The sequence below is a fragment of the Somniosus microcephalus genome, chromosome 3 (assembly GCF_052327205.1).
Source record: "Somniosus microcephalus isolate GS21.2 chromosome 3, FLI_Smic_1.0, whole genome shotgun sequence".
Taxonomy (NCBI): Eukaryota; Metazoa; Chordata; class Chondrichthyes; order Squaliformes; family Somniosidae; genus Somniosus; species Somniosus microcephalus.
Window position 1 is genome coordinate 303,742,857 of NC_140989.1, and position 24,357 is coordinate 303,767,213.

Sequence of the window (24,357 nt, forward strand, 5' to 3'; positions counted from 1 at the left end):
GTTATGGGAACATTTAAGGGCTGCTTCTGCATTTGGTTAAAACGTGGCTTATGTTCCCATACACACAAGAATGGCCACCGGATCCTGCCAGATTGCATGGGGTTGGCTGATTTGCATAAACTTAATAAGCTCCCTTCATGGTCTTCTGAGGTACAGAAAGCGTTGAGTCACCGGAGGGGTGCAAAATCAGGAATGCAACAGCTCTTATAGAGCAATAGCAACTTTAAAGAGAGACAACATTTTCTTTGGAGGCTTATTTTCGAGACAGCTTGCCTATAGGAGCTCCCAGAATTGTGCTGTACCCTTCAGTAAACAAGACCTGGAGGTTTTATTGGAGCAGGTGGCCCTGAGGAAAGTGGCAGTGCTTGGGGCTGAGGGAAACCCTCCAGTAGAGCCAATGTACAGTAAGCATAGCAAGCAGCGGCCAAGCATGTGAATATTGTCTCCTCAGTGCTTCATTCATAGGAACCAGTAAAAAGAAAGGTTCTCCAGAATGAAGAATGCCAAGGTAGGATGCCCAGTGTAAGGGGACAAAAATGACTTCTTAGAATTAAAAGTTAGAAGAAACTATAACTTCTTAGAATTAAAAGTTAGAAGTAACTATGACTTCTTAGAATTAAAATTAGTGGAAAATAAGTTTGTCTCCTATCCTTGTTTAGGAATGTAGAACCCTGATAAGACAGGAACTGTAAAACGAGTAAGCTGGTCTTTTGTCCTTGCTTAAGATAAGGCAGGACATACAGATGGGGTGAGGTAAGCACTCCTGTCCAGAGCAGGAACAGATAAATTAGTCCGCGAATGCTGTAAAGATGGGTTTCTGTGAACCATTCAGCAACCTCCCTGATAAGGGGCATCAAATGGACACAGCCCTTCGCCTATTCTGTAGACCAATCAATGATTGTAGAAGGAGGGTGCATGAAGGGTGCACGTCTCGTTAGGGTATAATTGCTGTATGTATTTGATACTCGGTGGAAGAATCCTTTCTCTGGGATGAGACTGAGACTTTCCCCATGCATAGGCATGAATAAAGATTGTGAAACTTATCCAAGGTGTCCGTCTGGTGAATTCGTGGTTGCTATAGGGCAAGTGTCGACCCCTTATCTCAGGGGGTCCGCTTGAGAGGAGGGAAGACTTCTCTTTTACCCCAACACCAGTAAAAGCAACAGTATGGCTGTATTATACATACACCAAGCACTCAGTCCACACACAGTGTGCTGCCACATCTGCAAGGCAGCCTGCAAGCACTGACCCTAGTTCTCATTCTTAAACCTCCTAATAAAAGGGACAGGCTTCCTCTCATTCACATAATTCAGGCAGGTTTTCTTACCAACTCACTATATGACTCCTAAAACTATTTGCATGCTCTCTGCTCATCTTTTCACACCAGATGGAATGTAGGCTGTTCACTGGGGTGCCCCTCATGATATCTCAAAATGGTCAGAGGCTGTTTGTTCTCTTTTCAAAAGGAACAAGCTGCACATAACCATCAGCAGAATACCCAGACTGGTGGAAAACCATGGACACCTCAGCCGCTATGAGGCACAGGCCCACAAATAATTGGAGTGGAGGCCAACGAAGGAGTGGACGAGAGAGAGTTTGGTAGATTTATGCCAGTCCAACAAGATATGGTTTAATTTCAACTACCTCTTCTTGACAGCACTTTACCCGCGGTGACTAAGAAGCTGCAAGGACCAGTTTATATACTGTGGTCAGACACCAGTCACATAACCTATGTTAACATGTTCCCCTTTTCCTTGCTTTGTGCTCTCCCAAGATAAGGAAGCTGACACCAAGGAGGAGATGAAGAAGCAGGTCCATTTCATCAGCACCCATAAAGCAATCCAGACCTCACAAGTGGCAACCCAGATACATCCACTTTGAGAGAATCAGATGGGAGAAGTCTGGAGAGAGCAATGGGTAAGGCACAGAGCACCAACGAGGAGGAGCAAGGGGAGGAAAGGAGGTTTACAGCCAGGTGGAGAGCTGCTGTGGGTCCCATGGATTCATACCTTACAAAAGCTGCATATTGAGCTGCACTGATTAATCAGCAGATGTTCTTCATGCGGTCCTTTGAGAATCTTCAGAGCTCCCTGAATAGAAGATTGGAAAACATACGGCAGTGCTGCACTGACATCTGTGCAGGCTTACAAGATGGTTTTGGGAACCTGCAGGACACCATGGTGTGAGAGACACCTGCAGAACATTCCCACAGGGAAGCCCTCAAGGAGTAGGGCTCCTAACACTGCTACAGTTTTGCTCACCAACACTGTGTCTGCTACTACAGAGGCCTTGGGATCCAATTTACTGGAGGCTTTTACTTCTGGTCTGCAAAAGCTATGGGATTAGCTTGAGAGCACCTTAATGACAAGGTCTTTAGTGGCACAGATCCCTGGTCAGTTACAAGGGACAGCTAGCAGCTGGGGAATGGCTGCAGGAAGGGTGGATGAGGATGTCACCTCTCAAGGTGAGGACCCATCCAACCCTTCTCACCACCCCCTCGGAGGACTGCAGAAGAGGCAGGGAAGGAACAGCAGTAACCACCCAGCTGAGATGCTAGCAGTAATGCTGGGCCATTTCACGACCCAGCAAGAACAGGGCATTTGCCTCAGCTTAGTTACAGGGTCCACACTGAGGAGCAGCAGTGTGACACAGCTGCTTCTCCCACTGGGGTGGCACAAAGGAGCATGAGATTTAGAATGAATGAATGACTTACATTTATACAGCGCCTTTCACAACCACCGGATGTCTCAAAGCACTTTACAGCCAATGAAGTACTTTTGGAGTGTAGTCACTGTTGTAATGAGGGAAACGCGGCAGCCAATTTGCGCACAGCAAGCTCCCACAAACAGCAACGTGATAATGATCAGATAATCTGTTTTTTGTTATGTTGATTGAGGGCTAACTATTGGCCAGGACACTAGGGATAAATCCCCTGCTCTTCTTCGAAATAGCGCCATGGGATCTTTTACGTCCACCTGAGAGAGCAGACGGGGCCTCGGTTTAATGGCTCATCCGAATGACAGCACCTCCGACAGTGCAGCACTCCCTCAGCACTGCACTGGAGTGTCAGCCTAGTTTTTTCTGCTCAAGTCCCTGGAGTGGGATTAGAACCCACAACCTTCTGACTCAGAGGCGAGAGTGCTACCCACTGAGCCACGGCTGACAAAACACATCTTACAGTATCACCAAGGGAAGCAAACATTGATGTAAGATTGCTCATGTAATAAGGAAATAAACTGATTGCAACTACTTGGGTACGTGTGCTTATCATTTGATGATGTGGAGATGCCGGTGTTGGGCTGGGGTGGACAAATGTGAGAAGTCACACAACACCAGGTTATAGTCCAACAGCTTTATTTGAAATCACAAGCTTTCGGAGCGCTGCTCCTTCGTCAGGTGAAGTGAAGAGATGCATATAGACACAGCATATATAGTCACAGAACACTGCCAGATGATTACAGGTAATCTTTCTAACTGCCCTTTATCACACCTCAGCAGAGAGATAATCACAGCAATCAAAGGTGTGAATGGTGTCCAAACAGGTCAATCAGGAAAACATTACATCAATAAACAATGAGGTGGGGTCACAAGGGGTCAAATGTTGCAGATGCTGGGGTCTGTATGAAAAACAAAGAACAAGCAAAATACAATATAAAAAAAAAAAAAATTTTTTGCTGGAAGTAACAGCAGGTCCGGCCGCATCTGTGTAGAGAGAACAAGCCAACGACGGCTCGAGTCTGGATGACTCTACATCAGGCGGGGTTACATGTAGCGTGACATGAACACAAGATCCCGGTTGAGGCCGTCCTCATGAGTGCGGAACTTGGCTATCAGTTTCTGCTCGACGATTTTGCATTGTCGTGTGCCTCGAAGGCCGCCTTGGAGAATGCTTACCCGGAGATCGGAGGCTGAATGTCCTTGACTGCTGAAGTGTTCCCTGACTGGGAGGGAACACTCCTGCCTGGCAATTGTTGTGCGGTGTCCGTTCATCCGTTGTCGCAGTGTCTGCATGGTCTCGCTGATGTACCATGCTCCGGGGTATCCTTTCCTGCAACGTATGAGGTAGACAACGTTGGCCGAGTCACATGAGTATGTACCATGTACCTGGTGGGTGGTGTCCTCACGTGTGATGATGGTATCTGTGTTGATGATCTGGCATGTCTTGCAGAGGTTGCCGTGGCAGGGTTGTGTGGTGTCGTGGTCACTGTTCTCCTGAAAGCTGGGTAATTTGCTGCGAACGATGGTCTGTTTGAGGTTAGGCGGCTGTTTGAAGGCGAGTAGTGGAGGTGTGGGGATGGCCTTAGCGAGGTGTTCGTCATCATCGATGACATGTTGAAGGCTGCGAAGAACATGGCGTAGTTTCTCTGCTCCGGGGAAGTACTGGACGACGAAGGGTACTTTGTTGGTTGTGTCCCGTGTTTGTCTTCTGAGGAGGTCTATGCGATTTTTCGCTGTGGCCCGTCGGAACTGTCGATCGACGAGTCGAGCGTCGTATCCCGTTCTTACAAGAGCGTTTGTAGGTGTCCATCGCGTTCCTCCTCGTCTGAGCAGATCCTGTGTATTCGCAGGGCTTGTCCATAGGGGATGGCTTCTTTAACGTGGTTAGGGTGGAAGCTGGAGAAGTGCAGCGTCGTGAGGTTGTCCGTGGGCTTGCGGTAGAGTGAAGTGCTGAGGTGTCTGTCTTTGATGGAGATTCATGTGTTCAAGAATGAAACCGATTCTGAGGAGTAGTCCATGGTGAGTTTGATGGTGGGATGGAACTTGTTGATGTTATCGTGTAGTCTTTTCAGTGATTCTTCGCCATGGGTCCATAGGAAGAAAATGTCGTCGATGTATCTGGTGTATAGCGTTGGTTAGAGGTCCTGTGCAGCGAAGAAGTCTTGCTCGAACTTGTGCATGAAGATGTTGGCGTATTGGGGTGCGAATTTGATCCCCATGGCTGTTCCGTGTGTTTGGGTAAAGAACTGGTTGTCGAAGGTGAAGACATTGTGGTCAAGGATGAAGCGGATGAGTTGTAGGATGGCGTCTGGAGATTGGCTGTTGTTGGTGTTGAGTACCGAGGCTGTCGCAGCGATGCCGTCATCGTGGGGGATACTGGTGTAGAGTGCCGAGACATCCATCGTGGCGAGGAGTGTTCCTGGTTCAACTGGTCCGTGGGTGCTGAGTTTCTGTAAGAAGCCTGTAGTGTAGCGACAGAAGCTGGGGGTTCCCTGTACGATGGGTTTCAGGATGCCCTCGACGTATCCAGAGAGGTTCTCACACAGGGTTCCGTTGCCTGATACGATAGGACGTCCGGGTGTGTTGGCTTTGTGTATCTTTGGGAGGCAGTAGAAGTCTCCCACGCGGGGAGTACGTGGGATGAGAGCGCGTAGGATGCTTTGAAGGTCTGTATCGAAGCTCTTGATCAGTCTGTTGAGTTGGCAGGTGTGTTCTTTGGTCGGATCTGTGGGTAACTGTCTGTAGTGTTCCTGGTTGTCCAGTTGTCGGTATGCTTCTTTGCAATAGTCCATTCTGTTCTGTATGACGATGACTCCTCCTTTGTCTGCTGGTTTGATGACGATGTTGCAGTTGGTCTTGAGAGCGTGGATGTCGTTGCGTTGTGCTCGGGTGACATTCTGGAATGTCTTGTGAGTGCGGCTGATGAATCTGGCGTTGATGCATCTCCTGACAGCTTGAGCATACATGTCAAGCTTAGGGCAGCGACCCTCCAGAGGGGTCCAATTTGACTCTTTCTTCTTCAGTTGCTGCACTGCGGATCCCTCTGTCTGCTGTTCCAGATCATTGATTGTCTCATTAGGTTCGCTGCTGACATCTTGGGATTTGTGGAAGAATTCCCGGAGCCTCATTCTCCTGATGAATTCCTCTGTGTCTGCCGCGAGACTGATGGGGTCCATTTTGGTGGTGGGGCAGAAATTGAGCCCTCGGCTGAGAACTTCGATTTCGTCTGGTTGAAGGGTGTGGTCGGACAAGTTGATGATGGACTTCCCTGTGGTTTCAACCGTGGTACCGGGGGAGGCTTGGTTGCTGCTGGTGGTGATGCCGAGTTTCTCAAGCTTCCTGTTCTTGGTGTGCATGTAGGTAGCGCAGTTCCGTTGCCTCGTCTGTTTGGTGGTGTCTTGTAGCTGGTCTGTTGTGGCCTGAGCACAGGCTGAGAACATGGACTCTATCTTGGTTTCGAGGTTGTGGCGTCTGCTGTAGAGCTGGTGGACGAGATGGTTGAGGAGTGTGCGAGAGGTACGACGGCAGAGATCTGCTCAGACGAGGAGGAACGCGATGGACACCTACAGACGCTGAAAGACGCCCTCGTAAGAACGGGATATGATGCTCGACTCGTCGATCGACAGTTCCGACGGGCCACAGCGAAAAATCGCACAGACCTCCTCAGAAGACAAACATGTGACACAACCAACAGAGTACCCTTCGTCATCCAGTACTTCACCTTCGACAACCAGTTCTTTACCCAAACACACGGAACAGCCATGGGGACCAAATTCGCACCCCAATATGCCAACATCTTCATGCACAAGTTCGAGCAAGACTTCTTCGCTGCACAGGACCTCCAAACAACGCTATACACCAGATACATCCATGACATTTTCTTCCTATAGACCCACGGCGAAGAATCACTGAAAAGACTACACGATAACATCAACAAGTTCCATCCCACCATCAAACTCACCATGGACTACTCCTCAGAATCGGTCTCATTCTTGGACACACGAATCTCCATCAAAGACAGACACCTCAGCACTTCACTCTACCGCAAGCCCACGGACAACCTCACGATGCTCCACTTCTCCAGCTTCCACCCTACCCACGTTAAAGAAGCCATCCCCTATGGAGAAGCCCTGCGAATACACAGGATCTGCTCAGATGAGGAGGAACGCGATGGACACCTACAGACGCTGAAAGACGCCCTCGTAAGAACGGGATATGACGCTCGACTCGTCGATCGACAGTTCCGACGGGCCACAGCGAAAAATCGCATAGACCTCCTCAGAAGACAAACACGGGACACAACCAACAGAGTACCCTTCGTCATCCAGTACTCCCCTGGAGCGGAGAAACTACGCCATGTTCTTCGCAGCCTTCAACATGTCATCGATGACGACGAACACCTCGCTAAGGCCATCCCCATGCCTCCACTACTCGCCTTCAAACAGCCGCCTAACATCAAACAGACCATCGTTCGCAGCAAATTACCCAGCTTTCAGGAGAACAGCGACCACGACACCACACAACCCTGCCACGGCAACCTCTGCAAGACATGCCAGATCATCAACACAGATACCATCATCACACGTGAGGACACCACCCACCAGGTACATGGTACATACTCATGTGACTTGGCCAACATTGTCTACCTCATACGTTGCAGGAAAGGATGCCCCGAAGCATGGTACATCGGCGAGACCATGCAGACACTGCGACAATGGATGAACGGGCACCGCACAACAATTGCCAGGCAGGAGTGTTCCCTCCCAGTCGGGGAACACTTCAGCAGTCAAGGACATTCAGCCTCCGATCTTCGGGTAAGCATTCTCCAAGGCGGCCTTCGAGGCACACGACAATGCAAAATCGTCGAGCAGAAACTGATAGCCAAGTTCCGCACTCATGAGGACGGCCTCAACCGGGATCTTGGGTTCATGTCATGCTACATGTAACCCCACCTGACATAAAGTCATCCAGACTCGAGTCGTCGTTGGCTTGTTCTCTCTACACAGATGCAACCGGACCTGCTGTGATTTCCAGCAAAAAAAAAAATTATATTGTACTTTGCTTGTTCTTTGTTTTTCATACAGACCCCAGCATCTGCAACATTTGACCCCTTGTGACCCCACCTCATTGTTCTTTGATGTAATGTTTTCCTGACTGACCTGTTTGGACACCATTCACACCTTTGATTGCTGTGATTATTATTATGTCCGTGTATAATTGAGACACGGACTGCAGGAGTTGATTATAACAAGTCTTTACTGAATGGAGACAACCTGGAAACTGAAACTACAGAAGCCTGCTAGGGCCTTTTATACAGGGGTGGTCACTGCCGGTACTGCAGTCTGAGACCAGTTATTCCCTTAAAGGTGCATACACAACAATTCCTCCCCTTTTAGATAAACAGTACATAACATTCATTTAACAACTAAATAATAACTAATTACAATTACAATTGCTAGATACATTGGTTGAAGTTAAGCAATTATAAGTTCAGTCTTTGAGGAGGCTTCCTGATTTTGTCTGGATAACGCCTCTTTGGGATATCAGGTTCTTCTGGCAAGGTTGAGTCGGGATCAATGTCATTGTTTGGTTCATCTGCTTCCAGTATCACCGATTCTACGGTAGATGCAACTGCTACTTCGGTTTCATCGCCAGGTGTATCAGATCGTGGTGTGGAGTTGACGTTTTCCAGTGACTCTAGAATCTGGTCAGCATGGCGTCTTACAATGCTCTCTCCAACGTCCACGGTATTCATTAGAGGTCCTTGCCGTGTACAGATCGTTCCTGGCTGCCATTTCTCTGTGCGGTAGTCCCGGGCCAAAACTGGTTGACCTATCTTAAAACTCCTGGTCGGCCTTTCATTCATACTCTGAAACTGCCTGTTCTCCACATCTCTTCTGATGTTTGGCTTAACCAAATCCAAGCGGCATCGTAGTCTTCGATTGAAGAACATCATGGCTGGAGTTTGGTTGGTAACCGCATGTGTCGCATTCTGGTAGGCAAACAAGAAGTTATCCACCTTGTGTTGTAGGGGTATATCTTCATTACACATTGCCTTGATAGCCTTCTTGAATGTTTGAACAAACCTCTCGGCCAATCCATTAGTGGCTGGATGATATGGGGCGGATGTGTAATGCTTAACACCATTGTTCTTTAAGAACCTCCGGAACTCCTCAGACACAAACTGTGGTCCATTGTCAGAGCAAATCTGTTCAGGCAGCCCATTCCTGGCGAATATGGTTCGTAAGACTGTGATAGTTTTTTCTGTGGTGGTTGAGGACATTTTTATTACCTCTGGCCACTTTGAATGTGCATCCACCGCAATTAAAAACATCGAGTCCATAAAGGGACCAGCAAAATCAATGTGCACCCTTTGCCATGGAGAGGAGGGCCACTCCCATGGATGTAGAGGGGCTTGTGGTGGGGCGTTTTGGACCTTCTGGCATCCAGTACAGCTCTTGGTCATCTCTTCGATTTCTCTATCGATTCCCGGCCACCACACAAACGTTCTGGCTAAGTTCTTCATTTTTACCCCACCCAGATGACCCTCATGAAGCTTATTGAGCACTCTATCCTTCAATTTGGGTGGAATTACTACTCTGGATCCACACATCAAGGTTCCTCTGCGCACTGACAGCTGTTCTCTTCTCGGCGAGAATGCTGGCAGCAGTGGTTCGCCATGTGCTGGCCATCCCTTCACCGTTAAATCATAGACCCAGGAGAGTGTCGGGTCATTTCGTGTTTCCTTTTCTATGTTTGCATTCGTCACAGGGAGACATTCGACTATAGTCGAGTGGAATAACTCCACTGGATCCACTGCCAGTTCTTCTTCCACCGTCGGCAACGGTAGGCGCGACAATCCATCAGCATTCCCATGCTGTTTAGTTCCTTTGTACTCGATGTCATATTGGTGTGCCCCTAGGAACAGGGACCACCTCTGTAGCCGTTGTGCTGTCATTATCGGTACGCCCTTCTGAGGGTTCAAAATGGAGACGAGAGGTTGATGATCAGTTAGTAGAGTAAATTTCTGACCGTGCAGGTAGTGATTGAACTTCTTCACCCCGCACACCAGACTGAGGGCCTCTCTGTCAATCTGGGCGTAGTTACGCTCGGCTGAAGTTAACGAGCGTGACGCAAAAGCTATCGGCCTCTCTGAACCATCAAGGAATTTATGTGACAGTACCGCCCCAATGCCGTAGGGAGACGCATCACACGCCAGTCTTATCGGTAGTGATGGGTTGTAGTGAGCCAATACTTCTCTTGAAGTGATTAGGTCCTTACTCTTCTGAAAGGCCCGCTTACATTCATCGCTCCATTTCCATGCTACTCCCGTTCGTAGCAGGGCGTTCAGTGGATGCAGAATTGTGGACAAATTCGGCAAAAACTTACGGTAGTAATTCAGCAATCCGAGGAATGACCTCAGTTGCGACACATTCAGGCGCTGGAGCCTTAACTACCGCTTCAATTTTGTCAGGGGACTTATGCAACCCCTCTTCATCAATCATGTGGCCACAATACGATATCTGTTTCTTAAAAAACTCGCACTTGGGGCGATTGGCTCGTAGCCCATGTTCACGTAGTCTAGTGAGCACCTGCTCTAGGTTGGCAAGGTGTTCACTGTCATCTTCACCTGTCACTAGGATGTCATCCAAGTAACACTGAGTCCCCAGAATCCCTTGCAGGACTTGTTCCATCGCTCTTTGCCATATCGCCGGAGCTGATGCTACTCCGAATACCAGTCGATTATACTGGTAAAGACCTTTGTGAGTGTTTATCTTGAGATACTTCCTAGAGGATTCTTCAACCTCCATCTGCAAATATGCTTGTGCTAGGTCAATTTTTGTAAAACGCTTCCCTCCAGATAGTGAGGCGAAGATATCTTCTATCCTTGGAAGAGGATATTGTACTGTGTGAAGGACTGGGTTCACCGTCACCTTGAAGTCCCCACAGATGGAAACCTTCCTTGGCTCCTCAGACTTATTGTTTAACGTTTTCTTCATGACAGGAACGATGGGTGTCACCCACTCGCTCCAGTCTACCTTAGATAACACGCCTGCATTCTCCAGATTCTCCAGCTCTGCCTCGACGGCTGGGCGAATTGCATATGGTACCGGTCTTGCTTTGAAAAACTTGAGAATTGCATTCTCCTCTTTTTATCGAGGCGGTTACGCCTTTAAGAGTGCCCAGTTCTTGTTGAAATACCTCTTTGGCGTCAGCTAAGATTGTTGACAATCGTCCAGGAGTGACGTCGTCATCGTTTTTACCAGCCACCGTCAGTGCCTGAATGGAGTGCCAGTCTAAACTTATCTTTCTGATCCATTCACGTCCCAATAACGGTGGTCCACCATCTTGCAGAATGTAGAGATACAATTTCCGTATCTTCTTACCGCTGTATTCGACAGGCACCCTTATTTTTCCTCTGGGGTATACTTTTTGCCCCGTATACGTCCTCAAGACAATGGATGTCTCTCTCAAGGGTATGTGTGAGAATAGCCGCTCGTAGTCTCGTTGATTCATGATGGTTAGAGCTGATCCTGTATCCAATTCCATTTTGACTTGGGACCCTGCTATCATGAGGGTGACCCAAATGGTTCGGTGATCTTCTTTTGCGATTACGTTGTGAAGTTTGAGACAGCTTAGTCTCTTGTTCCCGGATTCACTATCGCTCATCTGGTCTTCGGAACTACTGTCCGTCATCTTTTGTACTTTCCTGTGCGGTTCCTTAGTAGCCTTTATGTTGTTGTTGGTCTTCTTCCCAGACCTGCAAACTCGTGCAATGTGTCCCATCTTTCCGCATTGCCTACATATTTTGTCCTTGGACCAGCAGTCCTTCTGGTCATGGTTTGTTCTGCTGCAGCGATAACATTTTGCAAATCCCCGTGTCATTTCATGGGTGCCGTATTCCTGTGGCTTTTGTTGTATTTCCGCAGCTCCCCTTGCTGCTGCTTCGTACGATACTGCCACGCTGAAAGCCTTATCTAGCGTCAGCTCTTTCTCTGAGAGTAACCTCTTCTGGGTTCCTTCACTCGAGTCCACAGACAAATTTGTCCCGTAGGGTATCTGCCAGTCCTGCTCCGAACTGGCAGTGCTTTGATAGCTTGCGTAGTTCCGTAAGGTAATCAGCATTGCTCTCATTTTTATGCTGATTTCTCCTGTGGAATTTATATCTTTCTGCTATCAGCAGCGGTGTAGGATTTAGGTGTTCCTGTAGGATAGCAACAATTCGTTAAAACTCTTCGCCTTCGGTTTGGCTGTAGTAATCAGGTCCCGCAATAGGCCGTACGTTCTTGCGCCCATTAAATTTAGCAATACCGATGCCTTTTTCTCATCAGCTATTTCGTTTGCCTCGCAATATACCTCGACCCTTTCCACATATGTGGTCCAGTCTTCTATTGCATTATCGAAGGCAGTGATATTGCCAGTCTTTGGCATCTTGAAAATCTAAGATGGCGCCTCCCGCACTTTGCCTTCGTCCCCGATGGATCAAAATGGCGCCTACCGCGCTTTTCCTTCTTCCCCGCCGAGTTAAGATGGCGCCTCTCGCGCTTTCCCGCTGCTGCTGCCAACGCTGTTGCTGGCGATTATATTTATTTTACTATCCTGTAATGGCGACGCCCTATGGTCTTCCCGCCTCCCCGATCGCTGCTGCCATGCCGCTCTCCGCAGTATTTTTATTTTTCTATCGCGCTTCAATATTTGCTCCATTAATTGAAGAACCATTCCCGTCGTGGAGCGGACCCTCTGGGACACTTCCCTCCCTCTTCTTAGGTCCGAACGCTGCCCGGCTTCGAAGCACCGGCCGCGCCCTGTGTGCTCCACCCTCTCTCTCTCTCTCTCTTTGCTTCCCGACTCGCTGCCCGGCCCCGTTGCAGAGCCACCCGATCGAGCTCTAGCCCGCCGCAGCCCAGGAAGGATCAGTGCACTACCTGCCACCAGCCCGATTAGCTGGGAAACCACAAACTGGAGAACCAAGCCTGGCTCTCGACAGTCTCTCCTGCACTTTTCAATTCGATGATTTGGAGGGCGGTTGCCCACGGTCGATGCCCGTTTCTCGAGTTTCTTTGGATTATTATTTTTTCTTTCTTCTGGCTTCGACTTTCAATAACGTCGTCTGAGGTGCTGCCGAGTTGCAGGTAAGTTCGTTTCTTACTCGTCGCCAGTATTATGTCCGTGTATAATTGAGACACGGACTGCAGGAGTTGATTATAACAAGTCTTTACTGAATGGAGACAACCTGGAAACTGAAACTACAGAAGCCTGCTAGGGCCTTTTATACAAGGGTGGTCACTGCCGGTACTGCAGTCTGAGACCCTTAAAGGTACATACACAACAATTATCTCTCTGCCAAGGTGTGATAAAGGGCAGTTAGAAAGATTACCTGTAATCATCTGGCAGTATTCTCTGACTATATATGCTGTGTCTATATGCATCTTTTCACTTCACCTGATGAAGGAGCAGCGCTCCGAAAGCTTGTGATTTCAAATAAAGCTGTTGGACTATAACCTGGTGTTGTGTGACTTCTCACATTTATCATTTGATGGGCTAAGGGACCTATGGGAGCTGCCCCAAACTCTGGTACCCACTACCCAGCAGAAGAAAATGCCATTCCTCATCCTCCCCAAGTCTGGTATTTTGGGCCCTTTAAATGCTGGTGTTGAGGGCAAACATGTAGGATGGTAATAAAAAGGAATTATCTCAGCATTTTGTTATGGGCTGAGTCTAGTGTGGGGAAGGCCACAGGACTGTTCGTGTAAAGCTGCCTTTAAGTGAAAGTCCAGTAAATGACTCCTTTACATACAAGTCTGCCCGACTGCCTATCAGCTTCAGCCAAGTCTCCTTCCTCCTCCAAATCCAGGAGAGCTTTTCTTGAGCCCAATGAAATGGCCATTTGGGGCACTGTGCTTGCAACTCAAAGGGTCAAATGGCAGCATCAAGAATGCTGCGGCGGGAGCTGAGCACCAAAGCGCTGAACTGAAGGAAAACAAAAGCAAACAGTAGGAAAAGTGCACGAGTTGTAATGCACAAAGTTCCGTTTGTATAAATAAGCAGTCAAAATGCAAGCCGTACAATTATAGCAAATTAGCTCGGTGGTCGAGCACTTTAAGGAACAGCTTGCAGGCCTCGGGCAGTCCGCGAATCAAGAGTTGCATTACAAAACAACAGGGGATTCAGAGTGCGATCACCGTTTGCTCGCGATTCTTGAGGCCAGCACATGCAGAAAGCGCCACCTCAAAACGTTTTCTCCACTGAATCGGAGCTTTAGCACCCAGTGCGCTGAGGGCCACCTTCACAATAAAAACATTCAGTGAGGATTAGATTTGTTCAATAATCCTTAAGGAACAGAGTTTTGCGGTTGGACCGTCCAGGGGATTGGGCGAGGCACCGATAGGGCTGACGCTTTTAGCTCGCTCCTTCTCTGCTTATACTGAAATCACAAGCCCTCCGCACACATTACAGCACCTATTTTACGGCGGTGATATAGTAAGAAGATCGGCCGATAGGGGTTTGGACCTTGTTATGTGTGAATAGCTGTAAGGAGCCGACAAGCTTTGGAGTGAGTGGCCTGTGTCCCTTTGCAATAGTGGATTAGGGATCCGGAATACCTTCACTGGAAAACCGCACACGCCGATTTCACTGAGGCTTATTTCACTAACTCGGCCAACCCGTCATCGTATGATCAGATTTCGCTCGGTCCGAATCTCCTCCTCTGTTGAAATCTCCAGTCACAGTAAAGAAAGGATTTGTTTAAGATACCTGCGGGACAAAATGTTGAACTACGAAAGGATAATTCAACCCGAAATCACATTCCGATGTGCTTCTAATGCCTTGGGATTGGCTTCACTTCCGCAAAAGTAGTGAAATCGATCCTGAAATAGCACCGAACCGGTTTCAGATCTTTAAATTGCTCAAAGATTAATGTCGTTATTGTTCCTGGAGTACTGCTCAACCATCGCAACATTTCCAGAAAGAGACCAACATTCCCACACACGAGTTAACTACTGTCCGTTTTTATTAAATAATAGAAAAGACAAGGAGTAAGGTGACAAAATGGTGCCATTTACTGTTACAATTTCGTAACTGGTATTTGGATTCTGTTCTGATTTGTGTGACGTTGTTTAAAGTGTTCACTATATTCCTTTAGGGCATAAATTCAAGGTATTCGCCAAGATTATCCCCACAGTATTTTTGCCCCAACAGTTGGTCTCAGGTTTAGCTCAGTTTCAGTCCGTTCTGTTAATCCCCTTGTTTATAGTTTAAACAAAAAAAGTTCACCTACCATTCTGGTTATTTACAGAGACAAATGCGATTAGAACACAACAAAGCTGAAGAGCTTTGCGAAACATCGTGGATTGCAAATGGACCCCAAAACTCCGAATGAAAGTTGCGGCTGCAGAGTTGCGGTCCGGCTGAGACTGGAGATTGCGGAAGATCTGCGCTCCGCGTCCTTGCTCACCACGCCTCTTCTACCTGACACTTCCTGTGACCTCACATTCATCCTCAGCCTTGCAAGAGTCCTTTTTATTCAACTATGGAAAATTACTACAGGGAGAAAACTGGAGGAATTCCGTCTCATTACAATTACAGCATATCACCATTTTTACATCGCCGCACAGGGAGTTACAGGATGAGCAACGACGTGAAACGTCAATAAAACCGGGGAGTCAGGTGGGCGATCCGACTCCCCAGAGCACTCAACCGGTGTCAGTCCCCCTCTACCTGGTAACCTCATCATCTGGAGTTTGTACTGGTATCCATTGCGTAACTCCAGCCCAGCGCAGAGCCACACTTTGAAAGTGCCAGGCACTTCATTGGAGTTCCTAGAAAATTAAGTACATTTATTTTAGACTCTTTAATGTTCTGAGGGAAGCAGCACTCCATCCCACTATCTCCCTACATTAAAAAAACAGCATTTGCAGAGCTGTATTGTCACAGAGCTCAGTGCGAGGTGTAGCTGCCACTGTCACTATGGTTGAGACTCTCTGTTCAGCTGTCTCTGCCATCTCCCTCTCTTCCCCATGCCAACCAAACCAAGTTTCCCCCAAGGTGTCCCCCCCCCACCCCCCAGCCCTGAACCCACATCTTTCTCTAGTTTCACTCCACTTCCCTTCATGCCCTCTCTGAGCTCATCTTGTCCATAAGGCCCACCTCCTAGTCTCTCGACCCTATTCCCACTAAACTGCTGATCATCCAACTTCCATTCCTGCAGGAAGATATCTCAGGGCACTTAACAACTTGCATGTATATAACATCTTTAACATAGAAAAGTGTCCCAAGACACTTCACAGGCGCATAACCAGACAAAAATGGACGCCAAGCCAAAGAAGGAGATATTAGGAGGGGGTGACCAAAAGCTTGGTCTCAGAGGTGGATTTTAAGGATGGCCTTAAAGGAGGAGAGGGAGGTGGAGAGGTTTATAAAAGGAATCCCAGAGCATGGGGCCTAGTTGGTTGAATGAATGGATGCCAATGGTGGGGCAAGAGAGTGGAGGGATACACAAGATGCCTGAGTCGCAGGAACTGGGCGGGGGGATGTAGGTCTGGAGGAGGTTACAGAGATAGGGAAGGGTAAGGCCATGAAGAGATTTAAAGAGGATGAGGATTTAAAATTGTAGGTGCTGGAGGACTGGGAGCCAATCAGGGATAAGAGTGATGGATATGCGGCACTTGGTGCAGATGAGCTGAAATTTACAGAGTGTAGGGATGGGAGGTTGATCAGGAGAGTGTGGGGGACTACGGTCTCCCGCGTAAAGAAATAGGCAACACAGCGAGCTACAAGAAATAGGTCTTTACTCCAACTCTCACAATACAGTACAGAATTCGTGAAGCCCGCGAACCTGTGATGACTCACGGATTGGTCACCTGCTGGAACCTGATTGGTTTTCCTTCTAACAGCAGCAGGCAAGTCTGAACGTGCCTTATTCCTCTCAGCTTGTGACATACCTATCAATTCATCCAATGAAAAGCGACGAGTTAAGAAAGTAACTATAGGTTTTTATTGGCTAAATAACAGAGCCCACCCTCGTGGGTGATCGGATACAACAAGGAGGAATGCCAGCCAGTCGACTACCTTTATACCTGGGCAGGTAGGTGGAGTCATGGGCGGAGTCAGCAGTGGTCAGCCCAGGTATAGCAGCATGACAAGAGGCGACCTCGTATAGTGATACAACAGTGTGAACAGTGATAACCATAGAGTAACGATATAACAGTGATAACTATAGTGTAACGATAGTGAACGATAAAAGTGGTTTACCACATTCACCCCTTGTTTAGATTTGAGTCCGGCGGGGTGAAGTGTACTACCAGTTCTGGTATGTCAGTCTGTCCGGAGGCCTCGTAAGCCTTTCTGATCGTCGCAGCGGCGGTGTTGCATTATCCGGTGTTAATGCTGGTGTCTGCGTGGTCGGCGAAGGCTCGTGGGGTTCCGGCATGCCGTCTACCTGGGCTGGAATTGGGGGGGTGGTGGGGGGGGGTGAAGGTGGTGTCTCCGGAGTGCCCGAGGGTGCGAGGTCTCGTAAGGAGACTGTGTCCTCCCGCCCGTCTGGGTATGCCACATAGGCGTACTGGGGGTTGGCGTGCAGGAGGTCCACCCTCTCGACCAGGGGGTCCGTTTTATGGGCCCTCACGTGCTTTCGCAGCAAGACGGGCCCCGGAGAGGTCAGCCAGGTTGGTAGCGTGGTTCCCGTAGTCGACTTCCTGGGGAAAGCAAACATTCGTTCATGGGGGGTGGCGTTGATGGCAGTGCAAAGTAGTGACCGGGTGGAATGCAGCGCTGCCGGGAGGACTTCCTGCCAGCGGGAGGTTGGGAGGCCCTTAGACTTTAAGGCTAAGAGGACGGCCTTCCATACCGTCGCGTTCTCTCTTTCCACCTGGCCGTTCCCTCGGGGGTTGTAGCTGGTGGTCCTGCTTGCAGCAATACCTCTCGCTAGTAGGAACTGACGGAGTTCCTCGCTCATGAAGGAGGAGCCCCGGTCACTATGTATATAGTTTGGGAACCCGAACAAGGCGAAGAGGTCGTTCAGGCATTTAATGACCGTGGTACTGGTCATGTCTGGGCAGGGGAAGGCAAAGGGGAAACGGGAGTACTCATCAACAATGTTGAGGAAGTACACATTACGGTCAGAGGACGGGAGGGGCCCCTTAAAGTCGATGCTCAGGCGCTCGAAGGGGCGGGTGGCCTTGATCAGGCTTGCTCTGTCCGGCCTAAAGAAGTGCGGTTTGCACTCGGCACAGGTCTGGCAGTTCCTGGTCATGGTCCTGACCTCCTCGATGGAGTAGGGCAGGTTGCGGGCCTTAATGAAGTGGTAAAGTCTGGTGACCCCGGGGTGGCAGAGGTCGTTGTGGAGGGTCTGAAGTCTATCACTTTGCGCGCTGGCGCATGTAATTCGTGACAGAGCATCGGGGGGTTCGTTCAGCTTATCATAATCATAGGTGGAGAGCTCGATTCTCCACCTCAAGATCTTGTCATTCTTGATTTTGCCCCTCAGCTTGTTATTAAACATAAAAGCGACCGAACGTTGGCCGGTAAGGAGGGTAAATCGTTTGCCTGCCAGGTAGTGCCTCCAGCGTCGTACCGCCTCCACAATCGCCTGGGCCTCCTTCTCGACCGACGAGTGTCGGATCTCAGGGCCCTGTAGGGTCCTTGAGAAGAAGGCCACCGGTCTCCCCTCCTGGTTAAGGGTGGCGGCTAGGGCGAAGTCGGATGCATCGCTCTCGACTTGGAAGGGGATGGACTCATCCACTGCGTGCATTGTGGCCTTGGCAATGTCTCCCTTAATGAGGGAGAAGGCTGCGCACGCTTCCTCCGTAAGGGGGAAGGATGTGGACTTCATGAGGGGTCTGGCTTTGTCCGCATAATTGGGCACCCATTGGGCATAGTAGGCAAAGAGCCCCAGGGTTCTCTTCAGTGCCTTTGGACAGTGGGGGAGGGGTAGCTCCATGAGGGGGCGCATTCTTTCGGGGTCGGGGCCGATGACTCCGTTCTCTACTACACAGCCGAGGATGGCAAGGCGCGAGGTGTTAAACACACATTTATCCTTATTGTAGGTGAGGTTCAGCCGTTGGGCCGTACGGAGGAATCTCTCCAGATTAACATCGTGGTCCTGCCGGTCGTGGCCGCAGATGGTGACATTATCTAGATAGGGGAACGTGGCGTGCAGCCCGTTCTGGCCAACCATCCGGTCCATCTCCCTTTGGAAGACCGAAACCCCGTTGGTGACGCCGAAGGGAACCCTAAGGAAGTGGTAGAGGCGGCCGTTCGCCTCGAAGGCTGTATACTGGCGGTCCTCAGGGCGGATAGGGAGTTGGTGATAGGCCGACTTAAGGTCGATGGTGGAGAATACCCGGTACTGCGCAATCTGATTGACCATATCAGATATGCGGGGAAGGGGGTATGCGTCCAGCTGGGTGTACCTGTTTATGGTCTGGCTGTAGTCGATGACCAGGCGGTTTTTATTGCCGGTTTTAACGACCACGACCTGGGCACGCCAGGGGCTGGTGCTCCCCTCGATGATGCCCTCCTTCAGGAGACGCTGCACCTCAGAGCTAATGAAGGCTCTGTCCCCGGTGCTGTACCGCCTGCTCTTGGTAGCGACGGGTTTGCAGTCGGGGGTGAGGTTAGCGAACAGGGAAGGTGGCGGGACCTTGAGGGTGGATAGGCCGCAGGTGTTACGCGGTGGGCGGTTTAAAATCTGCTGGTTGTCGACTGTGAGTGGGGGGAGGGGTCCGCCGTATGCTAGCGTGACGCTTTGGAGGTGGGATTGGAAGTCTAGGCCTAGTAGGACGGCAGCGCATAGCTGGGGCAGGACGAGGAGTTTAAAATTTTTATACTCCGTACCCTTAACCGACAGGGTCACAACACAGTAGCCGCTGATGTCTGTGGCGTGTGACCTCGATGCCATCGAGATCCGGTTGCGCGTTGGCAGGACAGGGAGGGAGTAGTGGCTCACCGTGTCTGGGTGGATGAAGCTCTCCATGCTTCCGCTGTCGAACAGGCAGGTCGTGGCGTGGCCGTTTACTTTGATGTCCATCATCGACTTGGACAGGTGATGCGGGCGGGCCTGGTCCAGTGTGACGGAGGCTAGTGTATAGCTGAGTGAGTTGTTGTAGTCTGCGGTTGAGGCGGTAGTCGGGTCTAGAGGCACGGTGGCGGTCGGGCGTGGTGGGTAAAATGGCGTCTCCCACGAGGTTGGACAAAATGGCGGAGAAGATGGCTGCCCCCATAACTCACATGAGGCACTGCTGGTGTCGGTTGCCTGTATCAAAGATGGCCGCCCCCATGACTCACATGTGGGGATGCTGGCCTCTGTTGCCTTGAAGGAAGATGGCCGCCCCCACAGCTCGCATGAGGCACTGCTGGCCTCTGATGATCCACCTCTGCAGGCCTTAGCGAAGTGGCCTTTCTTCATGCAGTTTGAGCAGGTAGAGTTCCTGGCTGGGCAGCGCGACCTCGGGTGTTTCGCCTGGCCGCAGAAGAAGCAGCCGGCGGCCCGATCGCGGGGGTCCGATGTCGGAGCCGGTACTGGGGGTGGCGGTCTTGATCGGGTCCGGGACGCCGACGCTGAGGTAGGTCCCAGGGGGGTTGCTGCGGGGGGTATCGCGGTCGGGGTCGGTCCCAAGTCCCAGGGTTGCGAGTTACAGTACCTTGAGTATGCCTCGAGGTCCCAATGGGCCACCTCTAGAGAGAGAGCGAGGGCTGCAGCTTTGTCCAGGTCGAGGTCCCTTGCTTCCAGTAGTCTTTGCCGTGAGTAGTCGGACCGCAGGCCTTTCACGAAGGCATCGCGGACATTGTCTTCAGTATTTTCTGCCGCCGTTACCGCTTTAAAGTTACAGTCTCTGCCGAGTGCTTGTAGCACCCGTAAAAATTCCTCCACGGGCTCTCCTGGCTGTTGCGGGCGGGATCTTAGGAGGTGTCTGGCATACATGGAATTTACCGGGGTTTGGTACTGTCTTTTCAGCCGGTTGATGGCGTCCTCATATTTTTTAAGGTCCCGGATGAGTGCGAATACTTTAGGGCTCACTTGGGCGTTCAGAACTCTTAGCATGGATTTCTGAGGCACGCCGGATTCTCCCAGGTAGGCTTCGAAGCAGCTCAGCCAGTGTTCGAAGTCGAGGGCTGAGTTTGCTGCCTGTGGGTTTAGGTCCAGGTACGGTGGTCTGAGGGCTCGCAGCCAGGCCGGCTGCTGTGGCTGTTGTAGCTGGGCGTCTGGCTGGTCGCTTGGCTGGTCGTTTGGCTGGTTGTTTGACTGCTCAAGTGTCGACATTTTAAAATTTAGCCAATAAAATTGATATACCTATCAATTCATCCAATGAAAAGCGACGAGTTAAGAAAGTAACTATAGGTTTTTATTGGCTAAATAACAGAGCCCACCCTCGTGGGTGATCGGATACAACAAGGAGGAATGCCAGCCAGTCGACTACCTTTATACCTGGGCAGGTAGGTGGAGTCATGGGCGGAGTCAGCAGTGGTCAGCCCAGGTATAGCAGCGTGACAAGAGGCGACCTCGTATAGTGATACAACAGTGTGAACAGTGATAACCATAGAGTAACGATATAACAGTGATAACTATAGTGTAACGATAGTGAACGATAAAAGTGGTTTACCACATTTTGCAACTGTCTTGCGGGGGGAGGGGAATACAGCAGTTAAAAGGGGATTATACAGGTTTATCTACATACACACAGTGTTTCCCCAATGTGGCAACGCCACATACGCCCCCCCAGAATCCTCGTTAACTGTAAAAGTCAGTCTCTGCGGAGGTTTGACCAAGCGGCCGTAGCGGCTGTAGTAGCCCTCTGGCATGTGAGGAGGACTGTCTGGGAGGTCGGCCGGTTGGTTCGTCGGCTGGTCTGGCGACTGGTCTGCCGGTGGGCTGGCTGGACGGGCTGCTGGCGAAGGTGGGGCGGCGGCCGGGAAGTAAGGTTCTGGCGTGTCTTGGTCCTCTTGTGGGGCCGCCGCCAACGCGGGAGGTCTGCCCCGCCGTGGGGGAAGAGCTGGCCGAAACGGGAAGCTAAGGTCCAGGTGCGCCGGTTTGAGGCGGTCTACTGAAATAAGGTCCGGCTTCCCGCCGACATCGATAAGATAAGCTTTGTCCCCCGTCTCCAATACTGGGAAAGGGCCGGTGTTTGGTGCCTGCAGCGGGCCTCTGTGCGCGTCCCAGCGCACGAAGACGAACTCCGCATGTCGTAAGTCTCGAGGCACGTAGGACGGCTGCGGGCCGTGTTGCGAAGTGGGTACTGGACGGAATTGCTGGGCCGCGTCCTGGTGCAGGGAAAGCTGTCTGGCGGCCGACCACGGCTCCGTTGTCAGGGGGAGGAAGTCGCCTGGCACTCTGAGCGGTTGGCCGTAGACCATCTCGGCCGCAGAGGCGCGGAGGTCCTCTTTGGGCGTGGTACGCAATCCCAGGAGAACCCAGGGTAGTTTGTCGATCCAGCTGGTGTCGGCCAGGGTGGCGCGGAGGGAGGCTTTCAAAGAACGATGAAAGCGCTCGCAGAGCCCGTTGGCCTGCGGGTGGTAGGCTGTTGTCCTGTGCAACTTGGTGCCGAGGCTGGCGATGATGGCATCCCACAAGTGGGAGGTGAACTGGGGGCCTCTGTCCGAGGATATGTCGGTCGGCACGCCGAACCAGGCCACCTATGTCGAGATGAATGCTCGCGCGACGTCAGTCGTGGTGGTGGAGGCGAGGGGAACCACCTCGGGCCATCTGGTGGTGCGGTCGACGATCGTGAGCAGGTGTGTAAAACTGTGCGACGGCGGCAAGGGGCCTACCAGATCGCCGTGGACGTGGTCGAAACGCCTCTCGGGCACCGGGAAACACTCCAATGGCGCCTTGGTGTGCTGCTGGACGTTAGCGTGCTGACACGGCACGCATGTGTTGGTCCAGTCTCTCACATCCTTGTGGAGTCCAGACCAGACAAACTTGGCGGACATAAGTTTCTGAGACGCACGCATCCCTGGATGTGAAAGGCCGTGGATGATGTCGAAAACTCGCTTGCGCCAGGCGGATGGGACGGCCGGCCTAGGCGAGGGGACTGAGACGTCGCACAGGAGGGTTGTGCCGGCTGCGTGGAAGTGGATGTCAGCCAGGGTGAGGCTGGTAGTTGACGTCCTGAGGGCCTGGATCTCCGCGTCGGCAGCCTGGTCTCTCGCCATGCTGGCGTAGTCGATGCCCAGGTGCACTGCGTGGAGCGAGGGTCTTGAGAGGCAGTCGGCCACCAAATTGTCCTTGCCAGCGACGTGGCAGATGTCTGTGGTGAACTCTGAGATGAAGTTGAGTTGGCGCTGTTGGCGCGCGGACCAGGGTTCGGTTACTTTGGCCATGGCGAAAGTGAGCGGCTTGTGGTCCACGAATGCGGTGAACGGCCGGCCTTCCAGAAGGAAACGGAAGTGCCGGATTGCCAGGAACAGGGCCAGAAGCTCTCTGTCGAACGTGCTGTCGGCCTGCTCGTTCTTGCGCAGCTGTCGGCTGAAAAATGCCAGTGGCTGCCACGCGCCTTCGACCCACTGTTGCTGGACAGCGCCGACGGCGTAATCCGAGGCGTCCATGGTGAGGGCAGTCTTGGCGCCCGGGATGGGGTGGGCCAGTAGTGTGGCGTTGGCCAAGGCGCTTTTGGTCTGGTGGAAGGCTGTCGCCATCTCGCTGGACCAGGTGAGTTGCTCTTTGCCCGTTTTGCCCCTGGTTGCTTCGTAGAGGGGGCGCATGAGTGCGGCGGCCTTGGGCATGAACCGGTGATAGAAATTGACCATCCCCAAAAATTCCTGCTGCGCCTTAACCGAGGTAGGCTGGGGAAAGTCCGCCACCGCCTGCACCTTGGAAGGTGGGGGAATGGCTCCCCTTGGTGAGATTCTGTGGCTGAGAAAGTCAATTTGGGCTGCTCCGAACTGGCATTTGGCCAGGTTGACGATTAGCCCGTGTTGGCTGAGGCGCTGGAAAAGGGAGCGCAAATGCGCGATGTGCTCGGCCTTGCTGGTACTGGCCACGAGGATATCGTCCAGATAGACGAACAGGAAGCTCAGGTCCCTTAGGACGGAGTCCATGAGTCGTTGGAAGGCCTGTGCGGCGTTCTTAAGCCCGAAGGGCATGCGCAGGAACTCGAACAGTCCGAAGGGGGTGATGACCGCCGTCTTCTGGACGTCTGCGTGGTGGACATAGAAACATAGAAGATAGGAGCAGGAGTAGGCCATTCGGCCCTTCGAGCCTGCTCCGCCATTCAACGAGATCATGGCTGATCATCCAAACCCTAGCACCCGGTCCCTACACCGACAGCCATCCCACCCAAGCCCTATCCCCATAACCCCGTAACCCCACGTATTTAATCCTCCCTAACACTAAGGGTCAATTTTTATCATGGCCAATCAACCTAACCTGCACATCTTTGGACTGTGGGAGGAAACCGGAGCACCCGGAGGAAACCCACGCAAACACGGGGAGAATGTGCAAACTCCACACAGACAGTCACCCGAGGCTGGATTTGAACCCGGGTCCCTGGCGCTGTGAGGCAACAGTGAGGCAACAGTGCTAACCACTATGCCACCGAGCCGCGAATCAGGTCGACCTTGGAAAAGACGGACTTTCCTGCTAGGTGTGCCGAGAAGTCTTGGATGTGCGGAATGGGGTATCTATCGGGCGTGGTGGCATCGTTG

General features: G+C 51.2%; 1 protein-coding gene across 1 annotated transcript in view; it reads right to left on the reverse strand.

Annotated features, from left to right (window-relative positions):
• Positions 1-15,150, reverse strand: part of pdzk1ip1 (PDZK1 interacting protein 1) — a 40,103-nt gene extending 24,953 nt beyond the window's left edge. Inside the window, exon 1 of the mRNA XM_085982877.1 lies at positions 14,996-15,150. Within this exon, the coding sequence (XP_085839003.1) occupies positions 14,996-15,062 (67 nt within the window). The 5' untranslated portion in view covers positions 15,063-15,150. The remainder of the gene's footprint in view (positions 1-14,995) is intronic.
• Between the last annotated feature and the right edge of the window lie 9,207 nt (positions 15,151-24,357).